At 49.1% G+C, this 27,105-nt stretch overlaps 1 protein-coding gene across 4 annotated transcripts in view; it reads right to left on the bottom strand.

Annotated features, from left to right (window-relative positions):
* ASAP2 (ArfGAP with SH3 domain, ankyrin repeat and PH domain 2) overlaps positions 1-27,105 on the bottom strand; it is a 155,474-nt gene that overhangs the window by 23,719 nt on the left and 104,650 nt on the right. For all 4 annotated transcript variants that reach the window (XM_082642051.1, XM_082642048.1, XM_082642049.1 and 1 more), the window contains exons 10-16: positions 21,849-21,952; positions 21,683-21,752; positions 16,243-16,330; positions 10,823-10,871; positions 10,579-10,745; positions 8,351-8,484; positions 165-259 (exon numbers count right to left, since the gene is read on the bottom strand). In XM_082642051.1, coding sequence (XP_082498177.1) covers positions 165-259; positions 8,351-8,484; positions 10,579-10,745; positions 10,823-10,871; positions 16,243-16,330; positions 21,683-21,752; positions 21,849-21,952 — 707 coding nt within the window. The remainder of the gene's footprint in view (positions 1-164; positions 260-8,350; positions 8,485-10,578; positions 10,746-10,822; positions 10,872-16,242; positions 16,331-21,682; positions 21,753-21,848; positions 21,953-27,105) is intronic.

Here is a 27,105-nt window from a genome sequence, read left to right as displayed (position 1 = left end):
TAAAGTGACTTTATAAACAACATAGGCTGATTTCTTCCCTAAAGAAGCAACAACTGATGCACCCAAGCTTGTTTATTCCCCTGCCTCGGGCGGGGTGGGGGTGGGGAGCCGGGGACAAGGCCAACCTTTGCTCAGAAAGCGAGAACAGCCAGCCCCACACTTACATGTCACTGCTCGGGTTGGGTTTGATCGAGTCCTCAGCTGGAAGGCAACACTCCATAATCTCATTGAAGCCTGCATTCCCAATATTCTTGGCAAGCTGCAAAAACAAAAGTCTATTTCAGGGTACTCAATTATTAATACCTTCCACTGCTACACACAACTCACACAGCTGATGATTTATTTAATGGCCACTAAGAAACAGAGCAATAAAGTGGTTTGCCTTTAATGAAGCTGGACAAAACCCAAACCCCAAAGGTACCCATAAAACTAGAGATAAGAAACAGCATGCCTCTTACAGAGGAGTGTTCTCATAAAACGTCCCCTAGATAGAATGCCTCCATGGACAGGGAGAAGCAGTAACTCGGCCCAGCTCGAGTTTCTTTCCTTTTTCCCCACCCCCCAAAAAGAACCTGTGCTCCAACTGAAACAGATCTAACAGCCTTTACTTACACCAACGAGGGGGTGGCTCATACAGCAGAGAGGCCGCTGGGCCAGGAAGCCAAGATTCGGGTTCAAATTGTGGTCCTATTTCCTGGCTTTGTGACCACAGGCAAGGCAGTTTACCCGAGCTTCAATTTTTTTTTAAATTAATTAATTTATTTTTGGCTGTGTTGGGTCTTCGTTTCTGTGCGAGGGCTTTCTCCAGTTGCAGCGAGTGGGGGCCACTCTTCATTGCGGTGCGCGGGCCTCTCACTGCTGTGGCCTCCCCCGTTGCAGAGCACAGGCTCCAGACACGCAGGCTCAGCGGCCACGGCTCACGGACCCAGTTGCTCCGCGGCATGGGGGATCCTCCCAGACCAGGGCTCGAACCCATGTACCCCACGTTAGCAGGCGGACTCTCAACCACTGCGCCACCAGGGAAGCCCCGAGCTTCAATTTTTTAATAATAAAATGAAGATACCTACCTACCTACCTTGCCAGGTTGTAATAATGATAAAACGGGATAATTTCTGTAAAAGCATTCAATAAACTAGAGCACTAAAAGTGTATCTGTTCCAACATAAGGTCCTTACTTGCCGATCAACCTTCTGACTTGTCAGAAATGAGCAGGTTTTCACCAGTGCTCACTGATACAGGCACTATGCTGGGTGCAGAAGGTACGAGGTAAACGCCAGGCCGCCCTGGCACGCTCCTGAACGGATGTGCGGATCTGGAGTGACCGGGATCCTTAGCAGCACGGATTTCATCCCACCCTCAGCACCCAGCTCAGCACCCGACCGAGATAGGACTCTTCAATATCTAGTGAAACAAAGAAACCGAATGGAAGCACTGGGCCCAGTGCTTTGGAGAGAACATTTTCATTTCCACATAGAAAACGATGCTGTGGGAGCAGCGACACTGCCGGTACTTCTGCCCTCGGTGAGTCACGTGGACACAGGCTGAGTGGGACTCTCTGCGAGGAAAGGCTGAGCCCCGGTGGCCTCTCCTCGCTCCAGGCGGACCGGCTGGAGCAACAGCCAAAGGGATCTGGGCCAGATAGGGCCGAACTTCCTGGTGGCGAGTAAGAGGGGACCTTGAGGGAGGCCAACGGACAAGGGAAACGCGCAGCCACAGCCTGACAAGCGGGTGGGAGCCTTCCTAGTTCTTCCCTGTGCTCGACGAGTGGACAGAGCTTCTGGAAGCCCCGAGCTCTCAGCAGCCCTGCCTTGGGTCCTCGGTCCTCAGCCCTGGCCCCGGGGCCTCAAGGCGACGTCAGGTGGCAAAGCCCCAGGCTGCCTCACTGCACTTTCCTGGAGACGGGGCTGCCCGTCAGGGTGGTGCAGAGCAGGGGGCCCGGCGTACCGTGGAGCCAACGCCCCGACGATTTCGGGGGCGCCTGGTGCCAGATCCAGGCTGCACCTCAGCGTCGGGGCCCCGGTTTAGAGCCAGGCCCACGCTAAGGCCCCACCGTTCAGAGCAACGTGGACACCATCCCACACCCCAACCTAGCTATCTGCAGGGCAGTGACAGGACAAGCCACAGCGCCTGCCCCCGGGAGCCCCCCGGTCTGCAAGCAGATGGGAGGGGGCGCGAGGAGGAGGAGGATTCCCTGGAATCCGAAAGCTGCTCCCCTTCTGCTTGGGCTTGGCTGGCTTACTAGGGGACAGCTGGTCCGGGGAGCCACCACGGCCGTGCATCACACTCGTCCAACATGGAGAAATATGCCGCCTCACAGCGTCACCAGGCTCCAGAGAATAGTTCAGCCTGCAGAGAACCCTCTGGAACCATCAACAAAAGCAAAGCACCTGCAGACGGAGGCTGCAGGGTCACGTCAAGAAAATGTGCGGTCCAGCAGGCCGCGCGGGCAGGAGCCCAGGCACCAGGAGGGCTGGTTCAACAGCCCGGACACGCACGCCCTCCACTCTCAGAGCCCATCCCCGGCACGTGGGGCTGCACTGAGGCTGACAGGGGGCCCTGGGGTGTTCAGGGGCCGCGTCCTCAGGGAAGCGAGCCCCAGGACACGCGCGGAGCCCTCGGGCAGGCTGGGCTCCCGGCCTGGCACATGGGCCTGCTCCAAGGGGCTCAGTCTAACGAGACAGAGGTGAACGAAAATGAAAAAGAAGGGCACCGTGATGCGGGCTGGACTGAGCGCTATGGAGACGGCCAGGGGCCGGCAGCAGAGCAGGGACCTCGTCTAGACACCTGCTCCCCCACACCCCAAATCTGAACGAAACCCTGTGTGCGTCTCCCTCACCGCACAAGGCGCCCTGAGGACGGGGACCAGGAGTCACACATGCCTGGAGACCTGCAGCACCAACCCTTGAGGGGCCCCCTGAGCCAGAAAGAGGCCATAGGTTTCCTCTAGAAATTGTTTCCAGAGTTTGGGGTGAAGATGGGGAACCTCCTGTGCCCTGTTTTCATGTTTCCAGATGGAGGGTCACCAGTTCCTGTGACATTCTGTCTTCCTCTGTTTTCACGCGCCCGGAGGAAAGAAGCGGACAGCGAGAGAGACGACTTCCCTGCCCGAGAGGCTCAGAAGAACGGGCACCCCCAGGAGGCAGCATCTGGTGGGTGTGCCGCTCTGCCGGCGCCTGGGGCTCGGCTGCCCCCACACGTGTGGACCAGGTCGCCGATTCCGCTGTTTTCAACCATAAATCAGACCTTCGCTCTCTCAAGCGGTTCCAAATGCATGCAGGGAAACGGGGTGTTAGCTATTGGGCCCCCTCAGGTCCCAGGCGGCTGGAAGGCTTGGAGCACAGGGCACATCTTTAATATACGGGTGGATATGCCCGGGGCAGTGAAGGCACCTGACCCTGGTAGGCGAGCTAAGAGACAGCAGTGAGCCCTCAGCTGCTGCCTCCAAAGACCGGAGCACGAAAAAATACCCTGTGGTGCGCAAAAAGAGTCGTGTGTCGTGCTTCACCTGCGCCTCTAGACATTCTGCTTTTGGTATATTTGACAAAGTATATAATATACTCCTTAGTAAGTAGTACAAGTATAACTATACATCACACACATGTATATGTTTTGGTGCTCAATTTTTTCTGATAGGGTTTGTGGTTAAAAAAAGTTCAGAGTCGTGATTTAAGAAAAAAGAACAGAACACAGGCTCTGGCCTCCCCTTTAAAATGGGGTTCTTGTTTAGGTTAGAGAAGACAAAGGACCGGGTACAATGCCTGAAGCATAACAGTCACTCAATAAATGGTAGCTGGCTCTACATTTCTTGCTGCCCTTTGCAGCCTGAGTGGCTTCATTCTGGACCCAGGTGAAACCACAGAATGATCTGTGAGGAAGCTCTTGGTTTCTGAGGGCTTTCCTCTCCACTCCCTCTCTCAGATCCAGCTGTCGGCTGGTCTGCTTTTTATTTAGCAGCTTGTTAACGACTTCATGAGGAGGCGGGAGAAAGTCATAAAACAGGCCCGAGTCAGTAACATGTGCTCCGGGGGGTTTCGGACCCTATTCTTTGATGGAAGAAGGTTTTTAAATGACTGACTCAGATTCAGTTCCATAATACTGGAATTTCCTTTACTAATTTCACTTACGATGTGAGACTGATCATATGATACGAGGACCCTCGTACCAACAATACTGTTTTATGTAAGACCTGAAAATCAGAACTGAAATAGTAATCTTCTATGTTAAGGAGGAACTTTATCTTTTTAAAATTTATGCTCATCAGGAGGTTTTCTGAAAGCAGATTTGCTTTAAAATCTAAGGATCTTAGGCTGGTGCATGCTAGAGTAGTTAAAATGGCACAGCTTCCCTGAACTCTAATCAAATTAATACTTCAATGACCCCAGTTTCTTTCCACTGACTAAGAAGTGATTCTAGAAGCAGGAGGCAAAGGGAAGGAAAGATGACTGCTGACCAGCCACCTTCACGGATGCTGCTGAAACCCACTCGGTTGACATGGGAATCAAGCATGCTTTGAAACAAAAACAAATTAAGAAGGAAATGGTGAAACCGCCACGACATACCATCAGGGGAAATTGTTTACAAACCTCAGGCCAGAAAATACTTTGTGGAATTAAGCAAAAGACTTCTGTCACGAGGACCTCGGTGAGACCATATGGGGGGACAGGAGCTGCACTTTACGGGGTGAGCATCTGTCTATTTAGAACACAGTGCCAGCCAGGAAATGAAAATCCCTGCTCGTGTATCTGCTGCCTCCAGCAGGCCGTGCAAAACCCCCTCTCCTGTCGCAGCACATCCATGTGTGTGGCTCTGTGACTCTGCTCTGGAAAGCAGCCCTGTCCGGGCTGCAGCCTCGGACGCGACAGCAAGTTATCTTCCAATTCACCCTCTTACCTCTTTAATAGGGTACAGGGGGTCTAATTAACATGTGCTGCCCAAGAAAACGTATTCTGATGAACACACCAGCCCAAGACCCTGACACCACTGCTCTGTGAACCTGAAAGGTTCACAAACAGAGCAGTCAACCCGGTGCGGTCTCCCTGAGGATTCACACATTAGGACACGCAGATGATTTTTCTGGAAGGATTTCGTTCAAATCATCTTGGAGGAGAAGGTAACAACGATAATAATAATAGCTAATACTTGATAGTTCTCACTATGTGCTGGATGTAATTCTGGACACACACACACAGTGTGTGTGTCAAGCCTTCAGGAGATCTTTTGTTCAGGCATCTGACTGAGCAAAATAAAAGAACCAGGTGCTCTAAAAAGGCTTGAAATTCTCACGCTTTACAAATGGTACTAACACCACCTGACACACACCCTCCACCTGTTGCTTAACAACCGGCTGAGGAATGAGGGTCTGGAGGTGGCGTCACGCCTGCAGTAGCAGGGTTGGGGTGAGAGGGGGAGACGTCTGCCTCCTGTGAGTGGCCAGACAGGCGAGTTCAGGGGCAAAGAGAGGGTGGGAATAAATCCCACGTGATTTGATTCAGGCCTCTGCCCTTTGTTTTTCTGATAACCACTCAGAAAAAGAGGCTTAGATAAGGGAGAGTTTAAAGCTATGGCAGAGATTAGACATCAGAAATATCTGCAGATCTTAGTTAAGCAGCCTCTTCCTGATTTCTCCATAATGGCTGAGAGGTGGTCAAACTTTGAACGCCTAGGAGAATACACAGACAGAGATACAGACGGAGGCTCCAGGAGAAGAAACAAAGATCTGAGCCTGGCATCAGAAGCCAGCTCATCTTTTCATCGAAATGGAAACATTCTCCTTCCAGCCGTCTCTGGTGTTTCTCTGTGCAGTAGGCAGTAGTCTCAGGCAGATCAGCAGTTAAGTTTCTGAGACACATTTAAGCAGGTATAACAGATGTGTCAGGATCAGACTCCTACCAGCTTACACAAGCCAGCTGTTAAACAGCCGTTATTAAAAATTACATTATGTAAACTCATGATCAAATAAACTATACTAGGGAAGTCCCTGGTGGTCCAGTGGTTAGGACTCCCCGCTTCCACTGCCGGGGCCCAGGGGTCGATCCCTGACCGGGGAACTGAGATCCCATAAGCTGCGTGGTGCAGCCTCAGAAAAAACAAACAAAAAGACTGTACTAAAAACAAAGTAATACTCAAAACTCATCCCTTCCTATTTTACTATGCTGTTTTTGAAGTTGTATTTGTGCGGCAAACTTACTACATAATGTGTGCGGTCTTTCCCACCACACATTCAGCTATCCACACTATGGCCTGCAAATGGCCACGGTGGCAGCATTTACATCACGTGACTGGGACTACAAAGCCGGGCTTTTTTCCCTCCCAGAGAGCTGGCGGCTAGACATCTGTCAGGCATGAGGATGGGGAATGAGGAGGGACGGCCGTGATGTTTAAATGCTCTCCACAGGGAGAGTCCTCAAGGGTTAAGAGTGTGAGCTCTGGAATCAGATTAGAGAGGCCTCCACTCCAGACCTGGTGCTTTGATAACTACATAACCTTGGGCTTGTTAAAACATTCTAAGCCTCAGTTCCTCTTTTGTAAAATGGGGATAATACACCAGGGCCACAGGGAGTGAAGAGCAAAATGAGCTAAGACACCACAAAGTGCTCCGCTAAGTGCCTTGAGAAGGGCCTCGTACAAAATCAACAATTATTACCTTCAGCATAAGCCACTTAACACTTCCAATTGTTTTTTAAAAACCCACCAGGGCAGTACGGCAACTGCGGTAGTTTACCAGTGCTCACTGAGAAGTAATTTATGTTTCTCTGAAAATATACTGTGAGAATTTCAAATCTATGCCATCACCAATTACCCAGGATACCGCCCCCACACACACAGCTCTATGATGGAGGCTGTATGCATTATGACATGAACGATAACTGTAGTGTGTAACCAAGAATACACTGCTTGGGTCCCAACAAGGCTAGCTTAGCTGTAAACCTGAAGTACTTCATCAGCGATGCTACTAAAACTGGGCTACCAGAATCCACTCTAGTTTCTCCCAGCTTTGTCTCTCAAGACCGTAAACGAACTCCTTGGAAAGACAGGAAGGATTTGACAAGATAGTTCTAAATGCATTATAAGTTTAGGCACGTTGGATCCAGAATAGTCATCGGTACGACTTACGGCCCCCTGAGAGATCTACTGACCACAGTAATTGATTTTCTGCCAAGACTACTGCTCTTGACATTAAAATCAATGGCAATCAATATCCACTTAATAGTCACTGTCCAATGCTCAGCCACCTCAAGAAACAATTTTGAATACTACCTTCTAATCGGCAGTTATAGACTTTGAAAACAGTTCGAAGAGCTCATGTTTTAGGCGCCCCAAAGCACCGCCTATGTGTGATATGCTTGTTCCTCAGTGGGGCCAGTCTCAATGCTCTGAAAGTCACTTTACAGGAAATGCTTCAACCCCCTAATGCACTGCATGGCTTATGTGTTATCACCCAACCAACAATGAAACACTTTTTTCTTTAGAAACAAAGGCAGTAGAAGCAAATACCAGTATCGCTCCCAAAAGGCAACAATAAGAGACAGAGGACAAGTCCACTGGAGGCTTAAGCCAGGTAGTGACTGCACCGCAGACTCGGCAGACGACTCAGGAAGAATGAGTCCTTTACTGTCTCTGGGCTATGGGTTCTGCACCTGCTTAATGACTGGGGTGAACTGGACTCTGTCACCATCCTATTCCAGAATCTCATACCAGTCTCAACGCTCCTTTGTAAGTTCAATTCATTTTATTCATTTAAGGATAAACCTTTGGGGCTTCCCTGGTGGCTCAGTGGTTAAGAGCCCGCCTGCCGATGCAGGGGACACGGGTTTGTGCCCCGGTCTGGGAAGATCCCACATGCCGCGGAGCGGCTAGGCCCGTGAGCCATGGCCGCTGAGCCTGCGCGCCTGGAGCCTGTGCTCCACAACGGGAGAGGCCACAGCAGTGAGAGGCCCGCGTACCGCAAAAAAAATAAAGGATAAACCTTTGTAGGACTTCTTGGCGGGCCAGTGGGTAAGACTCCGCACTCCCAACGCAGGGGGCCTGGGTCTGATCCCCAGTCAGGGAACTAGATCCCGCATGCATGCCGCAACTAAGAGTCCGCATGCTGCAACTAAAGATCCTGCAGGCCACAACTAAGACCCGGCGCAGCCAAAAAAAAAAAGAGTAAAGCTTTGCAACCCTCAACTGTAATACTAGTAGCTGAGGAGGAGGAATTACCAATGAGTTTCTAATTGCCCAAATCCACTTGGCAATATCAACAGCTACCAGCCCAGCGGAATTTTAAGAAACGGATTCGAGTACCAAAATGAAAACCTAGCTTTCAGATCATTTGTTTTCCCTCCAAAATCAAGGCTTTGAAACGTACCAGCAGCTCAGACGTTCCCAACACGTCTAGCGTCAGGGACTGCATCCTGGAGTAGTGGACCCCCAGCTCGCGGTGGATCCCAGAGCACTCGATGCAGGTCAGAATGCCCAGGTTGGTGGAGAGCCACGTAGGATCTGCCGAAGAGAATGGGGAAAATGGGAGCTCGTAAGGGGAGGGCAGGGGTCAGTACTTTTTTCTTGCGTAGTTACTGAACATGGAGTTCTGTTGCATCATCAGCATTTTTTTTGGATCCTACATGCAGCTGGAACCCTCGTTCATCATTAGTTACCACCAATTTACACACGGTACACACACGTGCCATGTATCTAGTCTCCCTCCTCTTCCTAGGGCTCCACCTCCCCATCCTTCCATTCATTTGTTAAGCACTCCCCAGGGGCAGGGCTGTCCTTACAAGAATAAATAGGACACGGCGCCCTCTAGTGGCCGACGGTCCCCGGGTACAGACCACCCCCATCACCAACCTGATGGTACCAGCAAAGGGGACAAAGTCTAGCACCACACGGGGGACGGTGTTAGTACACGTCTGTATGTCAAACATGCCAATAACCGGCAGAGAACACCCGCTCTGTGCTGATGCCACGCTCTGTTCAGCACAGAGGTGAAGCAATTATAGTGGCAATAATTGCCCAAAGCGTGAGGAGCTTCAGAAATTACAGGTGTTTTGCCGTAATTTCCCATTTAACACACCCAGGAGCGCCTGGAGGCACACAGGGCAGCTGTCTTCACCATCTTGCTCAGAGAGGTGAAGGGCCTTCCTTGCTTGAGGCTGCAGAGCCCGACCGCAGCCCTGCCTTCATCTGGGCTCAAACCCACGCCCGCACCGCACGTTTACTTGCCCAGCGAAGCCTCCTAGCCGAGTGCCAGAGTAGGCATTCAAGAAATGCTTAACGGTGATGCTGAATTTACTGAAAACACGGAATTCAAAAGAAAACATTCTGGAGGACATGATCACGGCCCAGAAGTACAATTCTCTTTAGAATTGCTTGCTGCCCTCAGAAACTCATAGGAGGCAAATATTGCAACCTTGGCCACTAGTTGACTGCAAAGTTATTTTTTAAATGTTCAAATTATAAACATTTTATCTGAGTTCGGAAATGCTCCCGGGCACTGGTGTTTCCACTTCACTAGACCTATTCTACCGAATCGGCTGTGTCGCACTTTTGGTGGGTATGAGTGTACATTTAGACTGCTTTACATCACTCAGACTGTCTTTTAGCATTTTAAAACAAAAATGTCATAGCTTTGATTCCTTATAAGTGTTTCCGAAGTCCAAGTATTACACTGTCCTCATCTAGGAAAAAGCACAATTCGCTACCTTCACTCCCTGCAGCATCTCCTGCCAAAGGTATGTTTTTAACAGTCCGAGACCCCATGAGGTAATTCCTCAAATTACCCCCAAATACAGCCTCCAGGGTAACAGGAACCCACGGCACATCTCAACTGTCCACTCTATTTTCGTTGGGCCTTTTTAAAAATGGAAGTTGTCACAGAACGAGGGGAACGAAAAGGCACACGGCCACCCTAAGCAGCTCACAGCTCCCCTAACACCGGCCCATCTGAGTTACCGGAATATGTCAGCTCATTAAACGCTTAAAATACTGGTTGTTAAAATCTACAATAGTTTATGTCCATTGAAAATGAAACCCCAGTAGGCCTGATCAAAACACAGAAATAAACACCTCATTTCACGGAATGTGGCAGCTGGCTGGGGCTCACAGACAATCTCCACTGGTCCCTTCATCTTCCAAAAAGGGAAACTGACATCTAACAAAATAAGTGGCTCTTCCAGGGTCACAGACTAGACAGCGCCTTAAAGTTGCTGCAGAAGTTCTACAAAGCGGTACAAAGGGAGGACGGACTGAATCCCAGAAAAAGCCGCAGTTTGGAGCCAATACAATGACCGGATGACCCTGGTTCCACCCTCGCTGTGTGCTTCTGTTTTCATTTCTCAAAAAGCATTTAAACCGTTTCAGCTCTATGGGGCTCTCTCCCCGCAGGCCTGCTCTGAGGGCCCGGAGGCAGGCCTCTTCCCACCCTTTCCCCCACTTAGTCTTCGCACAGTTCAGTAAGCATCTGTGTGACAGCGTGAGCTCAGGCTGGGCTGCGCTGAACTTGGTGTTTGAAATGAAAGGGAAAATCAGTGACTGGCTTCTGTGAATCGGAACAGGATTTAAACGTCCTAGAGCTGGAGGGGGTGGCTGGGTCACCTGGCGCCCCGCAGTCGCAACACACGTCATTGCCTGTCATCCTCTGGACCTCGGAGATGATCTCCTTTGTCAGTTCTTGGACTATGTTATTTTCTCCCGTATTGTCATCTCCCTTAAATGCATTGTTCAGAGCTTCTTCTTTGCTGTTTTGCAGCACAGACATCCATCTAGAAAAATAACAGTGACGCTGTGTTAAATCCCAAGGACAACTGCCCTTCCAAGGTCCCACCCCCAAACAACTTACATTTGACATTCCTGTTCGTCCTCTGCTTGAAAGTGGTATGTCCTGTCATCTGCACGGCAAGAGGGGTTTCATCAGTTGTGAGCCCGGACAGTAATCCATACACAATTCCAAAAGAAAGTGGTTTGTAATTAACCTCAGGAAGAGTCTAAACTCTGCCACGAAGTCAATGATTTGTATATAACCAAGCACTCCCTCCTGCCCTTTACAAGCCCTCGCCTGGGAGCTGTGGCTTTCTGATGCAAATTATCGAGCCAGCTCCGTTCCTCCATTCAAGTCTGAAGAGAAGCAACTTCCAAAACTGAAGCTCTTCAATGAAAACCATCACTATCCTTTCAAAAGCTTTTTTTTTTTTTTTTTTTTTTAACTTGCTACAGAGTTGGCCCCCAACTGTTATGGCCCTTTGAATAGTAAAAGCCTTATCTAAAGCGAGTATCTTACAAGCTTTCTGGCCTTCTTAGCCCAAAGTGTATGGCCTCCATCCAATTGTGGGAAAGCATCACAGAAACCCAAACTGAGGGACGTATGACCAAAAAACTGATCAATAATTTTCAAAGTATCAAAGTAATGAAAGCCAAGGAAAGATACAGAACTGATATAGACTGTACGTGACTAGGGCAAAATAACAGCAGCAATGTGGAATCCTGGGGAGAACCCTGGAACAGAAGGAGGACACTAGTGGAAAAACCGGTAAAATCTGAATAAGATTCTTAGTTAATAGCATCACACCAATGTAAATTTCCTGGTTTTGACAGTTGCAGATATGGCTGATATTATGTACTAAATAGTAACTGACAACCTGTACTATGCTGTCAGTATTAGGGGGAGTTGGGTAAGGGATATACAGAAATTCTTTGCCTACAATCAGTCCAAAAACGAAGTAAAAAAGAATTAAATTTAAAAAACAAAAAAGGAAAAAAAAAGGGAGGAGATCCAACTTCTGCAGATGGCAGAGCAGTGACAGGCAGGGACTGTCCTTGGGGTTCACAATAAGCACCTGTGCCCCTCAAAGTGAGCGAACATTGCAGCTTTTACACTCCTGAAAGCACTTTAGTTCTTAGGATGATTCTTGGTGAGCTGACTGGGAGGAGGCTGAGGCCCAGAGAGGTTCAGAGGCAGGAACAAGCGCACCCAGCGGCCGAGGGGTCAGGTTCTGATCCCAGCTCTGATCCTCTTCCTTCCTGTTTTCCTGACACAGAGGGGACACCCCGCACCCTCTATCCCCAGCCTGTTACTGAGGAAAGGAACAGGGTTTCAGAGAACTGTGCCAAGGGACTCCCCTGGTGGTCCAGGGGTTCCATCCAGGGGACACGGGTTCCATCCCCGGTCCAGGAACTAAGATACCACGTGCCACGGAGCAACTAAGCCCGAGCGCGCAGGAACTACTGAGCCCACGCCCTCTGGAGCCTGCGCCACAACTAGAGAAGTCCACATGCCACAATGAAAGATCCCGCATGCCACAACTAAGACCCGACACAGCCAAAAATAAAATAATTACTTAAAAAAAAAAAAAAGAGACCCGTGTCAAGTTCAGAAAAATAAACTTAATCCTGTGATCCAAATGTTAGTGGTCGGGTGCTAGGAAGAGAGGCCGCTTTCCCTGCCCCCACTCTACCTGGTGTGCAGAGCCTTACCTGCGGGAGGGCTGGAGGGGGCAGGTCCATATCCACCCTAAGTGGATCTCAGAGTCCTCGGGAAGCCATGACCATGGCAGGTTGCACCAGAGGACCAGGTCTAACATCAGGCCTAAGACCCTGAAGCCACTTCATGGTCAGACCAGACACAGATGCCGCAGGAAAATCAAGGAGACGGGGGAGCAACCCATTTCTGTGGCCAATTCTGCATTTTAACACGTGAATGGTGGAGAAGCGGGGGAAATTCTCTGTGAAAATTTCCAAATAAGAATTCCCTTGTATGGAACCCTCTTGCGCTGTTGGTGGAAACGTAAACTGATACAGCCACTAGGGAGAACAGTATGCAGGTTCCTTAAAAAACTAAAAATAGAATTACCATACAACCCAGCAATCCCACTACTGGGCATATACCCAAAGAAAACCCTAATTCAAAAAGACACATGCACCCCAATGTTCACTGCAGCACTATTTACAATAGCCAGGTCATAGAAGCAACCAACATGCCCGTCGACAGACAAAAGGATAAAGAAGATGTGGTACATATATACAATGGAATATTACTCAGCCATCAAAAGGAACGAATTTGGGTCATTTGTAGAGATGTGGATGGATCTAGAGACTGTCATACAGAGTGAAGTAAGTCAGAAAGAGAAAAACAAGTATCGTATACTAACGCATATATGTGGAATCTAGAAAAATGGTACAGACGAACCAGTCTGCAAGGCAGAAACAGAGACACAGATGTAGAGAACAAACCTATGGACACCAAAGGGAGAGAGTGGTGGGGGTGGGGGTGGTGGGATGAACTGGGAGATTGGGATTGACATGTAGACACTAATATGTATAAAACAGATAACTAATAAGAACCTGCTGTATAAAAAATAAATTAAAAAAAAAAGTATTCCCTTGTATGGACACTCTTTCAAGATGCCTTTACACCAAGAACAGTTTCTAGCAGATTCAACTAGAGGGAGGAGAAAAGAGGAGGTTTCCAGGGCCCTGCTGCGACGGTATCCTGGGAAGGGCTGCTTCTCGGCCCCAGGCTCGGGCTCCAGCCAACCACGAACCCTCCATGTGGACCTGGAGAGGTACCCTGTGGGTCCATCCCACTCAGGGAACTGACCTAGATCATGTGCACCTTCTCCTACACCTCCCACCCCACCTGGCATGACTGCATGATCTGAGGATAATGGCTCAGGACTTGGATTCGTAAACAGTGGGGTCAATCTGAGGGCAAGAGGTCTGAGGGCAAGAGGACTGGACAAGCTCCAGAAGGGCTGGCCTTGCCACAGGGACGTCCTCCTTGAGAAGCCAGGCCCACTGATGGCTTGATCTGGGCGGGGAGTCCCTGTCTGGGGGAAAGATAGGTAAAGGAGGATCCTGCAGGGAAACAGCTGAAGCCAGCAGTCAGCCTGTTCCTCCCGGGCTCTCTGGGTGATTCCAAGCTGGCTTTGCAGGTTGAGGGACAGGAGGAAGGGGCGGCTCCTCGGGGCCTGGTAGACTCACACCTGAAAGAGCATCCTCGCTGCCCATCTACAGCCTGACTTTTATTTCTCCAGCCACCCAGATGTTTCACGAGCACAAAGGTGTCTCGGGGATACGTGTGTGTCCCAGCAGCCCGGTGAGCAGGTAGAGTCAGACCCGAAGCCAGGCCCCCACCTCTCAGGACGCTCATCAGGTCACGGTTTTCTCGCTCTGCAGTGTCTCCCTTGATGGTTCCTGGGGTGGGGGTGGGGGGTCTGACCAGTTTCGATGTTTCTCTGTAACGACCCAAACCCACATAGCGCTGCAACAAACCACTGCCACTACACACACTCCCAGGGCAGCATCGCCTCTTGAAAACTAGCTGAGGGTGACAAGTGTGGAGGGCCGGGATTCATTCTACCCACTGGAAGACAGTGGCAAGAAGAGATGAGAGCATTTTTCAGAGACGACAGTGGACTCAGCGCCTAGGACCAGACTCGGTAAGCCCTTCCGGGTACCGGAGGCTGGAAGCTCTTGACCGAAGGTATTTATCACGTCAGGCAACAGAGCAAAGACACTGATGGAATCTTGCAAATGTCAGGTGGCCAGAGCGTGAGCACAGAACCAGATGCCCGCAGTAACTCACGCCTGTAGCAACAAGGCACGCTCACACCTACCGATCCTCCTCGGGGCCTGGCCAGCTGTTCAAATGTGTATGCTGGGAGGCTGCAGAGTCATCTACACGCCTGAAAGAAATGCTTCTGACACGTGGTCTCTGACGGGGGCCCCACAGGGGTGCTGGAGCAACCGGGGCAAGCGAGGGTGTGTGGGCCCACCTCCCCATGCGCAGAACTCACACTCCGTGACTAACCTCCAATCAGCTACTGGAGGGGAATGCGCCACCTCTCGTGAGTTAGTGCTTCAGAAGATGGAAAGGTCACAGCCCTCCAAGTGTCCCCTAGACACTAGCTGAGGTCACATACGACCCCCAAGCTGTCTCCCTTTAACTGTCACTTTTTATTGCCATCCAGGGGCACATTTTAAAGCATGGGCAATTCTCCACATTCCACACCGTCCTGAGAGAGTGAAGGATCTGAGAGTGAGGAGGGTACGTGCACCTGCGGGCCTAACGAAACTGAGCAGGGACACAGTCCTGGAAGCCGGGCCTGACGAAACTGAACAGGGACACAGGCCTGGAAGCTGGGCCTGACGAAACTGAGCAGGGACACAGGCCTGGAAGCCGGAGAGAGTCGATTTTTATTTTGAAAATCGGTCTGGAAGCTGAAGATCAGAACAAACAGCACCCAACCACATATCACACTGCTCAACGTGCTCCTGCAGCTCTGGACTGGGCATATGAGAAGAGGAAACCGGCCCGGGCCTCTGGACCAGGTGCATGAGAACAGGCACCAGCCCGGGCCTCCGTCTCCTCCCCAAGCACAGAGGAGCTGGTAATCATTTCCTCTAAGTTTGCTGTGAGCATTAACTCACATAATAACTTCCTACCCTCAATAATACAACCCAACACACAGGTTAAAAAGCAGCCACCTCATGCTCGCGATACTGGGGCAAATAAGACAGCACTCATCTTCCCAAAGGCACGGTCTGGAGTTTTCCTAAATCCCCAGTGACTGCCTTTTGAAAGGGGAGCTGGCCCTTTCGTTCCCTCAAAGTAACCCTGCCACCGAAAACTGCCAAGACCAAAGGGCCATCACATTTCTTTAAGACATCGCTCGCCCTTTCCCTCTTCCTTAGGCGACGCTGAGAGGCCACTTGCCACAATGGATGGTCCTCTGGTGGTTCTTCTGGGTCTGCCACAAAGACGAGCAGCACAGGAGCAGAAACACTAATTCTGGGGCGGGAAGACAAGTAGATTTCAACCCGAGAGTTTCAGGAGCTCTGCCAGGGGCCTCATCACATCAGTGGCGCAGCAGTTCTAACAGTGCCCAAGTTAGGGGAGCTCTGATGACAGAACTGTCCTCTTTTATAGAGAAGTGAAGGGATCTTTAGGCTTGAGGGCTGATCTAGTATAATCTCCTTGTTTACGAATAGGGAACCCGAGGCTTGGGAAGCTGAGAGGACGTGCCCAGGTTTACAGGTCCCGCGAGTGGAGCAAGGCCGTCCGCAGGTTCAAGCCCCGGATCGAGAGACCGGCGAGCAGACCATCACCAGCGGAGATAAAAAGCGCGCAGTCACCAGAAATAAAGGGCTTTCTCTTTGAAAACCAATTCTTTAAGTGAATGCACTGCCCGAAAGGGGGTTGATGCCCTAGGTGAGAGTGTAAAATAATTTCTCTGCAGCACAGCGTCTGAGAAATAAACTTACGTGAAATTAGGTCAAAACACTTCTTCTCCTCAGGGTTAGTTTTCACTTGGCAGGTTAATAGGTTAAGCTTTGCGGGAGGCCGGTTAGCCTGTTGAAAGACAAAAAACAGAGATGGGTGGAAAGGAATGGGAAACCACAGTCTCATTCCTAATTAAACTATAGCAAGAATAGTTTCTCACTGGCTTGCAAAGATAGCGATCAGAAGGCAGGTTTTTATGTGGGAGGCATGACAGAGGCACATCACAGGGCGTCCCTGGACCTCGGCTCCCAGGGGGCAGCTGCCCCTCCCTGCAAGGGACACAGGGGGCCCACACACCCACCCAGACAGGGGTAACAAGTGATGCCAGCCCAGCTTTGAGGTCAAGGGCAGCGGGCTCCCCGGGATCAAAATGTTCCCCGTCTAAAGCTCAGAGACATTGTCCTGATCAGCTGGGCACATGGGCACCCAGATCAATTTCTGGTGATCTTAAAAGCGTTTTCCTGAGTATAAACACTCACTTTCAGGGGAAGTAACCTCACAGCACAAAAATGACAGAGAAATTATGTATATATATATATACGTATATATGTATTATATACGTATATATATATATGAAATGACAGATGACAGATTCATAATCCTTAATGCCAGCCATCTGTCACTTAAATTTCAACAAAACCCACCTCGTTCACATACATGTCCCCCACCTTCTGCCCTCCACACAATGGTAACAAGAGATTACAATACGTTTTTGTCAGAGATGTGTCAAAAATGACTATTTTGTTACCATTTCAGAAACTATCATAACTAGTCCAAAAAAGCAAAGGGCAGAAGATAATTTCAGAAAAAAAAAAAAAGAATTCTGAATGGCAAAACGCCTCTCAGAAATCTTGGAGAAATATTCAAGTATGCAAGGCTTATCTTACCCACCCACCAAGCTGCTAAAGGAAAGACCAAATAAAATGTCTTAAGAGTTCAATTGTTCTTGTTTACCCCTTCCCGTGGCCACCAGCCATGTCAAGAAATTGTAAAAGCTTGGATTTGGGATTAATCGAGATACACACTCACATGCGTCTACATCTGGGCAGACCTGCATTTATAGACCCCTCTCCACTGAGCTCAGAGTCAGGGGTGAGGCAGCGTGGCCTCCATTAAAACAGGACTGATTCTTGCAGTGTGAACAACTGGGTTTGATGACAGCAATCTGGGACAAGCAGAAGCTGGATAAACAGGGTTGGACTAGAGTCTCCTGGTTCACGGCTGTGCTGACATCTCTTATGTGGAAATCACTGCGTGTTCTGCAGTCTGCCGATGCCTAACAGATGCCCTTGGGTCATCAGAAAGCAGTATTCAAAGACTCCAAGCTCTGCCTGATCTTGCAAACCTTGACCATTCCAAGTAGAAGTACCATCAATCCTATTCTTGATCTTGATTAATACAATTCACTGGCTTGTCCAGGAACCAATACACCAAACGATACGTTTCTACAGTAGGAGACCACAGCACAAATGCAACCAAGCACTCTACCAAGGTGTTCAGCCCATAAAAAGGATATGCCTATTCCATTACCTCATATGGTCACACAACCATACAGGCGCATTTAGGTGATGTTCCTGGACTACTTCCAAATGCTGGTGCCCACTAAGTCTTAGAAGCAGGAGCAGTAAAGGGGGTGATGCACTTTGGTACATACAGAGAACTTCCATGGACAAGAGGATGATTTTGAATAACAAGAGCCACCTTTACTCAGTTGCCGCTGGTGCTGTTCTTATTATTCCGTTATGTGCTTACCCGAGGCGGGCACTGTTGTAAGCATTTGTAATGAATTAACTCATTTAACTTTCCCAGCTGCACTCTGAGGCAGAAACTACTCCACATTTATAGATAAAGATACTGTCCACGACAGACTTTTTTTTTTTTTTTTTTTTTGCGGTACGCGGGCCTCTCACTGTTGTGGCCTCTCCCGTTGCGGAGCACAGGCTCCGGACGCGCAGGCTCAGCGGCCATGGCTCACGGGCCCAGCCGCTCCGCGGCATGTGGGATCCTCCCGGACCGGGGCACGAACCCGTGTCCCCTGCATTGGCAGGCGGACTCTCAACCACTGCGCCACCAGGGAAGCCCCAGACTAAATAATTTGATGGAGCAGTGGTGTCAACGTTCTAACAAGGCAGCCCGGCCCCAGAGCCCAGGCTCTTAACGGCCACTCTCTCCTGCCCTTGCCATGGCTTCCCGGGAAGCAGAGCCTCTTCCCAGGATTACCTCTAAGTATCTCAAGTGCTGCAAAGAGCCACACTGGAGTGAGTACTCCCCCTGCCCCCCAACCTGCCTTCTTCCATTTTCCCTGTGCTACTAGGAAAGTTGTTCATTCTTACTGAGACACAACTACCCTCAAAGACAGATTTCTTACTTCACAGTGTATGCACCACAAAATATGGAAAAATATCCAGTGCCTATATGTGAAGTAGGAATAACGATAAAGGTATAAATGTGGCTACTATTCAAAAAGGACAACCGTGAGAATGGTCCACAAAACCTAGAAGCTGACCATCTTAAGCTGTTCCAAGTTTTACACTAATAATTGCTTGCTACTGGCCCATTCAGATTAACGATTAGCTGACAGCAAGGCTGTAAGAAAAATTCATGGAAGAAAAATTTTAAATAGAGAACATTCTATCCATTAAATCCCCTCCCTGCTACAATTTGGGGAAAATGCTGTCTTCATTGAAATTCAGCTATAGAACAGGTCTATCTAATTCATCAGATACCAGTGTTCCTTGAGAGCCTGATTTGAGAAGCCCTGATTTAGTAGAAAGCTCAGGAAGGAGCAGGAAGCAGACCCTACAGCCCTAAGTGTTTGCCATGAAGACACGGATTATTAGTGAAGCTCCCATTTTAGTCAGGCCATTCCATTCTCCTCCAAGTTGTCAGGCTTTTAAAAGGAAGTTTCTAGTCTCCCTTCTGCATGACTGATGATCATTTAAAAAATTTTTTTTAGATTTTGTAAGAAACAACGGACATTTCTTCCAGCTTAATACAGTCTCCAGCCTTTGGCGGTGTGGCAAAGCGACGAATTGGGCAAAGAGGATATCTAATTAGAGTCATTTTGTCCCAAGGATAACTTCTTTCCAGGGCCAGAAAACACAATTAGCCTTGTCTAACGGGGAATACCAACTATGCTATCACTGTCCCTCTGCTAAAATACAGAATACAAGAATCTCATGTCCTAAACTGTCCCTTTTTTCCTGACGGTAAATTAACAAACATACTCAGGGAGATGCTGGCTGAACAGGTAAGCCATGAAAGGAGCCAAATCCAAACCAAACCAAACCAAACCAAACCAAACCAAACCAAACCGGCATCTCTCCACTCTCTTTCTCGGTGGAAGTTAGTTCACATCACAGTGTGTGAACGCTCTGTAGGTGCAGCAGCACTGGGGTGTCGGGATCCGGCGCCCCAGAGCATGCAGGGCACCCCGCAGCAGAGGCGGCTGCCACAGGGACCCACTCCTTTCCCAGGAGAGGCAGCGGGACGGAGCCTCCATCTGCCGCTCCTCTGGGCTGGAAGGAAGCTAAGGCAGGAGGCGGCGTCCAGAGAGCGGGACTCCCTAGAGAAGGATCCCCCCAAGGGCGAAGCACTAACACAACGTGCGAGTGGCGTGACAAGCTGAGCTCTCCGCATGCCAGTAAAGCTAGTTATAACCCTACTATCTGCCAAAAACTGGGGCAACCCATCAACATTTAAAGAAAACTAAGCCTCCATGTCTTTTGAGAGGAAGCTCAAGCAACAGAAATGAGGAGACCCAAAGTTTATGCTGTCAGCAAAGGATTACCAGACCTGCTGTCATTTCTGTGGTCGGGGGGAGAACCACTCTTTGGCTTAAGCCGAGGCCCTGGGTCTAGTAGACACGCCAATGAAGCAAATATCCCAACTGGCTTTAGAGCTGTAAACAAATATGAAATGAAACCCAGTCTTGTTTTATGAGATTTTCCGCACTGAGGCAGTAAACCTGACTCAGAACAGAGTAGAAGACAATTCGAAAGCAAATCACAGAATCGCAGGTGTTAGAGCAGGAAGGGAACCTGGCCTTCATCCAGTCTAACGTTCTCCATTTTAAACAGGAGTGGTGACTAAATCAATTTGCCTCTCTTAGTCTACAGCACTTATACCCAGTCACACACACACACGTCCAAACAGAAAAAAATTACATCAGGATCCAAACTGCATGGCCCCAGAAGGGACGTGATGAGCATAAAGAAGGCCAGTGAAGGCTGGATTTTGGAAAAGAGAAACGACCTTTATTTGCCCAGGCAGGAGCCATGTTCAGTCCCCCAGGCCAGAGGTCCCCAGAGGTCCCTCCAGACACTTGGTATCTGCTAGTTCTGTGGTCTCTCTCCCTTCTCATACAGAGTCGGTGAAAAGGAAGGAACCCCACCCCCACCCTGTGGAACACAGTCCACGCTGCCGGCCACCCTTCAGGCGGGGCTTTACTCTGTCTCCTCACTCCTTAATACGGACAAGGGCAGGGTTTCTCTGGAACCACACTGAGCCATGACCTCTGTCCAGGGCCCTGAAAAGGCTGTCTGCGCTCCCGCCCAGCTGTGCCTTTCACAGGGGAGCTGGTGGGGACGGGGGAAGAAAGACAAAGGCTGAGGCTCATCTCCACTATGGGACTGAGGTCAGGGCCAGGCCTCCTGCCTGGGGTGCAGGAACCTAGGTCACCACCAGCGTCCTCGTTCTCAGCAAAACAGCAACCAACTCTGCCTTCAGACATTTAAAAAATATCTACCAGCCTCCACGGCTTTCACCAGATCCCGTCACACCAGGTAAGGTGATAATATGCCTAAAGCCTACCGTGGAAAAGGGCTGTGTTTGTAACTGTGGTTACACAATCCCTCGTCTCCGAAAGCCAGATTAAGTAAATCATTTTATTCCAACTGGTATTCCAACTGGCTCAGCATATGTTGGCTCAGTTTCCTGCATGGGCAATTATACACAGGGTCATAGAAAAAGAACCTGATGAAGGCTGGGTGCAGTATGTCTACAATAAAATTACTGAAGTCTCTCTTCTCTTGGATTTCTGATGCCCAGACTCCTGACTACCTAAACTCTTTTCCCTTGATGGAAAAGGAGAACTCTTTCCAAGTGTGATGTTCAATTTCCACAGACAAAGAAAGCCGGGGAGCGGTTTGCTGCTTGTTTCTGGGAGTCACAGGCCTCTGAATACAGACCGCCTGGCTCCTCAGGTGTTCCTGACCCTGTGAGGCAGCAAGGGCCCCTGCTAGGGGAGCATCAACAAGGGCACCAAACCGAGGCGGCACCCAAACAAGCTCTTCTCAGCAGGGACCTTGTTTACAATGCACGCCTCGTGCGGCAGCGCAGGCCTCAGTCCCCTCACCAGGCCTCCAGCCCGCATCCCCTCATCCTGCTACAGCGGAGCCCGTGATGACAGAGGATACTTACGGTGCCATGGGATATGGTCAGAAAACCATTTTTCACTGAACATTTCCTTTTCTGCCACACTTTTCGGATCCTTACAGATAAATGGGGAAAAAAAAAAGAGTTCAGAAATTTTGGACACAGGAGATTACAAACACACACTGAAACTCTAGCAACGCCGTCTACGTACCCATCACTTTTCTTGTAGAGGTTGCCATTCCGCTCGGTGCCATGCTCTTTGTTTCCCTGAGGCTGGTGTAAACTATAGGCTGTGCTCTGGCGAAGCTGTGTATCCTGAAAACAGTTAAGATGTTAGTGGTTTTTAATCCTGTCCAGATTTCAATTTTTAAAAAGCAGTACACAGAGACACTTACACCCTTAAAATTTTTTTTTCTTTTTAAATTAGAGAATTTCCCCTCTTAAACACACCAAAAAAGGGACATAAAATTCTTATCTTGGAACTCATAAATGCCACCTACCAGGCTGGAGAAGGAAATGACAAATGCCAGTATCCCCAGACTGGCTGAAAGAATGAGCCATTTGGAAATTACGAGATTTTACTTATTTACTAGCCTTAAGTTCCTGACAGTGGCAAGAAGCTCCTGGTGTGGCAAAAGCAGTCCTTGAGAAAGAAGGCAGTAACGCTACATGTTGGAAGAGGCGGGGCTTTCAAGCAAAAAAACACAAAAACAATATTTTGCCTCTTACTTTGGGCAAGTTACTTAAGCTCCCTGTCTCAGTTTCCTCCTGGGAAAACAGGAAAACAATTTCTAGTAAGGGCAGCAAATATAGGAAGGCTTGAGTGAGACCACGTGTGTGAATACCTGCTATGTAACACACATGAACGTTTGCTTCCTGACCCCATCAATCCCAGCAGAGGGGCCATGGCCCTACACCCAACTGCTCTAGCCTGAGGGCAGACTGTCCACCTGGTCAGCTGAGAATACGGCCAAGCCCACCACCGCTGGGAAACTCCAGCCTTCAGCTTTTTGAGGGCAAAGACCATTAATGAATCCCCTGGGCCTAAGTCCAGGGTCTGGGGTCCAAAATGTGCTCAACTGGGGTTTCACAGATGATACCAGAAGTGCTAACCCTGGAAATTCTGGCGAAGGAAACAAGGGGAGCAAAAGATGAACAAGGAGTTCACAGGTCAAGCGGGCGGGACTGAGAGCTGCCTCCATCTGTTGTGGGAGCTCCCTATCCAGTTCACTTCGTCACAGAAGAAACAGAAACGATGAAAATAAGAGACTTGCTCAAGATGCAGGGCTCGCTGGAGCCAGAGCGGAGGGTGGAAGGGAACTCGGCCTCGCACTCTGAGGCCCCTTCCACTGCGCCTCGTGCCCTCAACAGAGGACGCCCAAGGATCCAGAGCTAGCCTCACTCCACTGTTGAGCAGCTGACCATCCCCCAGGACCCTCGGTGCTGCCCAAACAATGAAAGAACCGGTGCACGACAGTCAACATGATCCGAACTGAGGATACACGGGCTCCAGAAGTGAACTGTCAAACGGAGAAAACCACGGGAGCGTCTGGAAGAAGTGAGTTTTAAAGATGAAGGTGAGAACCGCCAGAGGCTAAGGGGAGGGACACACGCGGAGGCCTGCAGAGGAAAGTGGTGGCCGTGGCCATCCTCCAGGGAGGGAACTGAGGACAAATACTGCAGCCAAGATAAGGGGGCCCATCAGCCGAAGGGACTGGCGGGCTGGAGTCAGAGCCTAGACTTCATCCGAAAGCCACAGCCAGCCCCCCGAATTCTTGACCGTTTTTTAAAAAAATCTTGAAACGCAAATTTTTAATTTGGATGAAGTCCAGTTTATCTACTATTTCTTTTGTCGTCTGTACTTTAGATGTCACATCTAAGAAGTCACTGCCTAATCTAAGGTCATGAAGATTTACATCTGTGTTTTCTTCTAAGTTTTATAGTTGTAGTTCTTACATTTAGGTCTCTGACCCATCTTGAATTAACTTTTTATTATGGTGTGAGGTAGGGGTCTAAATGCATTCTTTTGCTTTGGCTATCCAACTGCCCCAGAATCATTTATTGAAAAGACGATTCTTTCCTCATTGAATTGTCTTAACACCTTTGTTGAAAATCAACTGACCATAAATGTAAGGGTTCAATTCTATTTCATTGATCTATATGCTCATCCTCACGCCAGTGCCACACTATCTTGATTATTATAGCTTTGTGGAAAGTTCTGAAATCAGAAAGAATGAGTCCTCCAACTTTGTTCTTCTTTTTCAAGATTGCTTTTGGCTCTCCTGGGTCCCTTGCATTTTCGTCTGAATTTTGATATCAGCCTGTCAGTTTTTGCAAATAGGCAGCTAGAATTTTATTTTGATGGGGATCACACTGAATCTGTAGATCAGTTTGGGAAGTATTGCCAACCTAACAATATTAAGTTTTCCAATCCATGAACATGGCCTGTCTAGCACTGACTTTTTAAACTCCGAAATATATATGGGATAACTCAGGGGAAAAAAAAAAAAAAAAAACCCTTCATCTGAGAAATCAGTAATGTGCTCAAGCATTCCATTACTGAACTGACAACAGACCCTGAACAAGCAGACCCCCTAACAGGAGAAATGTCCTTTTCCACAGGGAGTTCATGCCTCGAAACAACTAGGGCAAACAGCTCATTCATTGGGTAAGGATGGTCCCAGTTTCTACATTTTCTCAAAGGGGCAGTATATACTAGCACTAGACATTTAGAGCAAACTCAGCTTTAAACATCACTGGAAATGTATGCAGCAGAGGGGAAATGGAGAAATACTGTTCACCTATCAAAAGACTAAACTGCACAACCAAGAAATACGTCTATTGATTTGGGGAGAAAAAAAAATCCTGCACAAAATAAGTGATGAAACCACATGACAACACTGCTAAAAGTGTTCATGCCAAGCATATTCATCAGAACTCTTCACAGGTCTTATGAACAGGATAAAGGGCATTTTTCTTTTCAACAGAATCAGACCCTATGCCAGAGGTTAGGGATGAAATCACTGTTTTATTCTTGAGACAAGGCATTTCTTGAATCAATTTTAAAATGTAAGCAAATCTGAAACTATGGAATTTAAAATCTGTAAGGAATATAATCTGTGTAACATAAAATTGAACCTGCTTTAGAACTAATTATTTCAGCATCTTCCAGGTGACTTCTACGTGACCCAACAAGAATAGCCTTTCTTCACCTGTTTATATAAGTGTTTCATACAACACTTGATCAAGGGAAGGGGTGACAAATGAAGTCGGCCCTTTCACATACTGAGATTTCAACTGAATGGAATATAGTTCAAGGGAAAAGAGCCTCCCTTTCTGAGGAGAACCATCATCTAACAATACAGCAGGCAACTGGCCGGGGCATCCACGTTGCCCGGATTCTTGGAGACTCTCCCACGTACTCTGTGCTTCTCCAGGAGAGCCAAGGACACCCTAAGACTCGACTGAGTGAGCCTCCACGTGGAGACTGTTATGTGTCTGAAGCACGTAAGTTAAGCAGGTGTTTTATGGGCCTTCAGAAAGCTCTCATAAAACTCCATCAGTATCCACAAATCTTCTGTCCTATGACGTCCAGACAAGTTCTCCGATCCCAGGCACTGTCCATGATCTTAAGTTTTGTGTGGCCTTATGAGGTGTTAGCCACTGGGTCCTGCTGAAGCAGAAACCGCCCAGATGAGCGGCAGACTCAATATCTGAAATCTTCAGGAACGGGGCTGTGGGGCCGGGGAAGGGTGACACTGCATACTTTATATACACGTATATGCGCACACACACACACACGTCTACTCATAACATCAGAAGTATCCCCGAGCTCCCTAAGACTCTAGAACATTGCACACACTTTTTCAATTCACCTGTCCACCTCTCAGAAAGTCTGTGTTTGGTCAATTCTCGTGATGAATGGATTGCCGAGGAGTCACCTCATGAGGCTTAAAGTTTCTCTGCCAAGGGAGGGCTGTGATGTCCAGTTGCTCCCCATTTTCCCACGGCGTGTCAGGTGTGTCCATGGACACATGTGTGTGTGTGTGGACACACTGGGAACTGGGGGCTCTGCTAAGCAAGCACTAAGCTGTGGTCAAAGAACAGTGTTCTAACATCTCTTACCACCTATTCCCCATTATTTCTGGGTAGCTTTTTTTTGGCCACACTGCATGGCTTGAGGGATCTAAGTTCCCCAACCATGGGCCCCTGCAGTGAAAGTGCCAAGTCCTAACCACTGGACCACCAGGGAAGTTCCTCTGGGTAGCTTTTTAAAAGATTCTGACACAAGATATTAAAGTCACATAATATAGCTGACAGAGAACAGCCTTGTGGTGGAACACAGCAGGGCTCAAACCCTGGCCCCAAAACTCCAGCAAATGCATTTCTCCTCTCAGACTCAAGTTGTAAATGCGGGCTAATACTACCTGCCCAGCCATGCTGTTGTAATAAGGACTGATTACGGGTCACGCTTATCACGTGCCTAGAAAAACCTGAGACGTGAAGCAAGCAGGAGACGCCATGACAACAGACAGCAGGGGAGAGGACGGGGGGAGCGATGACGAAGGCCTGGGAACGGGGCAGTGCGACAGTCGGGGGGACCTGACAGGCCGGGGTCGGGAGCAAGGGCATCAGCCTAGGCTGGAGCGCGAGTCAGAGTGGGGAGGGGGGCAACGGTCGGGGCCAGAGTCACGAAGACAAGGTGCCAGACGACCATCCAACAGAGGAGGGTCAAGTGGGCAGAAGGACCCCTCAGAGATACCACCACCGCCACCCACCACCGTTCAACTACCAAGGCCGGGGAAGGAACTGGGTCTTTTTTGTTCACTCCTGTATCATCGGCATCAGGAACCCAGTATCTGTGGAATGAATGAACGAACCAGTATCCGTTTATCAAGACAATGTGTTAAGTGCTTTACAGAACTTGTCCCTTAGATCTCATAACAACTCTCGGGTAGGCAACATCACTCCTGTTTTACAGATGAAGCAACCGAGGCATGGAGAAGTCAAGTAACTTGCTCAAGGTCACCCTGGCAGGAAGTGGAAGACCTAGAGTTCAAACGGTGCACGCGCTGCTGGACAGCCGGCTACCAGGCAAGCTTTCTGTCCTGGTCAGAAGCTGGCTCACCTGTCTCAGCTGCTGGGCCTCTCCTAACTCTGAATCATCCTCCAAACCCTCCTTCCTGACACACACCTGCCCACCCCACACTGGGGTGACACCCTCCTTGGAGGTGACCTCCAGTAGAGCTCTCATCACACTGTGCTCAACTCCTTTCCTGTCCCCACCCCAGACCGTGAGCCCTTTAAGAGGGAAGAACCGTATCTATCCTGCTCCGGTGTGTGTCTGTGCAGCTCCTCCTTAGAGTAACTGCTGAGGAAATGGCAGTCGAATGTGCCAAGTCTTGCATGGCATCAGCACTCAAGGCCAGTTCTAGGCTACCCAGCAGCCTGGCACGAGGGGTGGGAAG

Source organism: Mesoplodon mirus (assembly GCF_964341445.2).
Source record: "Mesoplodon mirus genome assembly, chromosome: 14".
Taxonomy (NCBI): Eukaryota; Metazoa; Chordata; class Mammalia; order Artiodactyla; family Ziphiidae; genus Mesoplodon; species Mesoplodon mirus.
The sequence above is the reverse complement of the archived record's forward strand: the minus strand, read 5'-3'. Positions and strand labels throughout refer to the sequence as shown.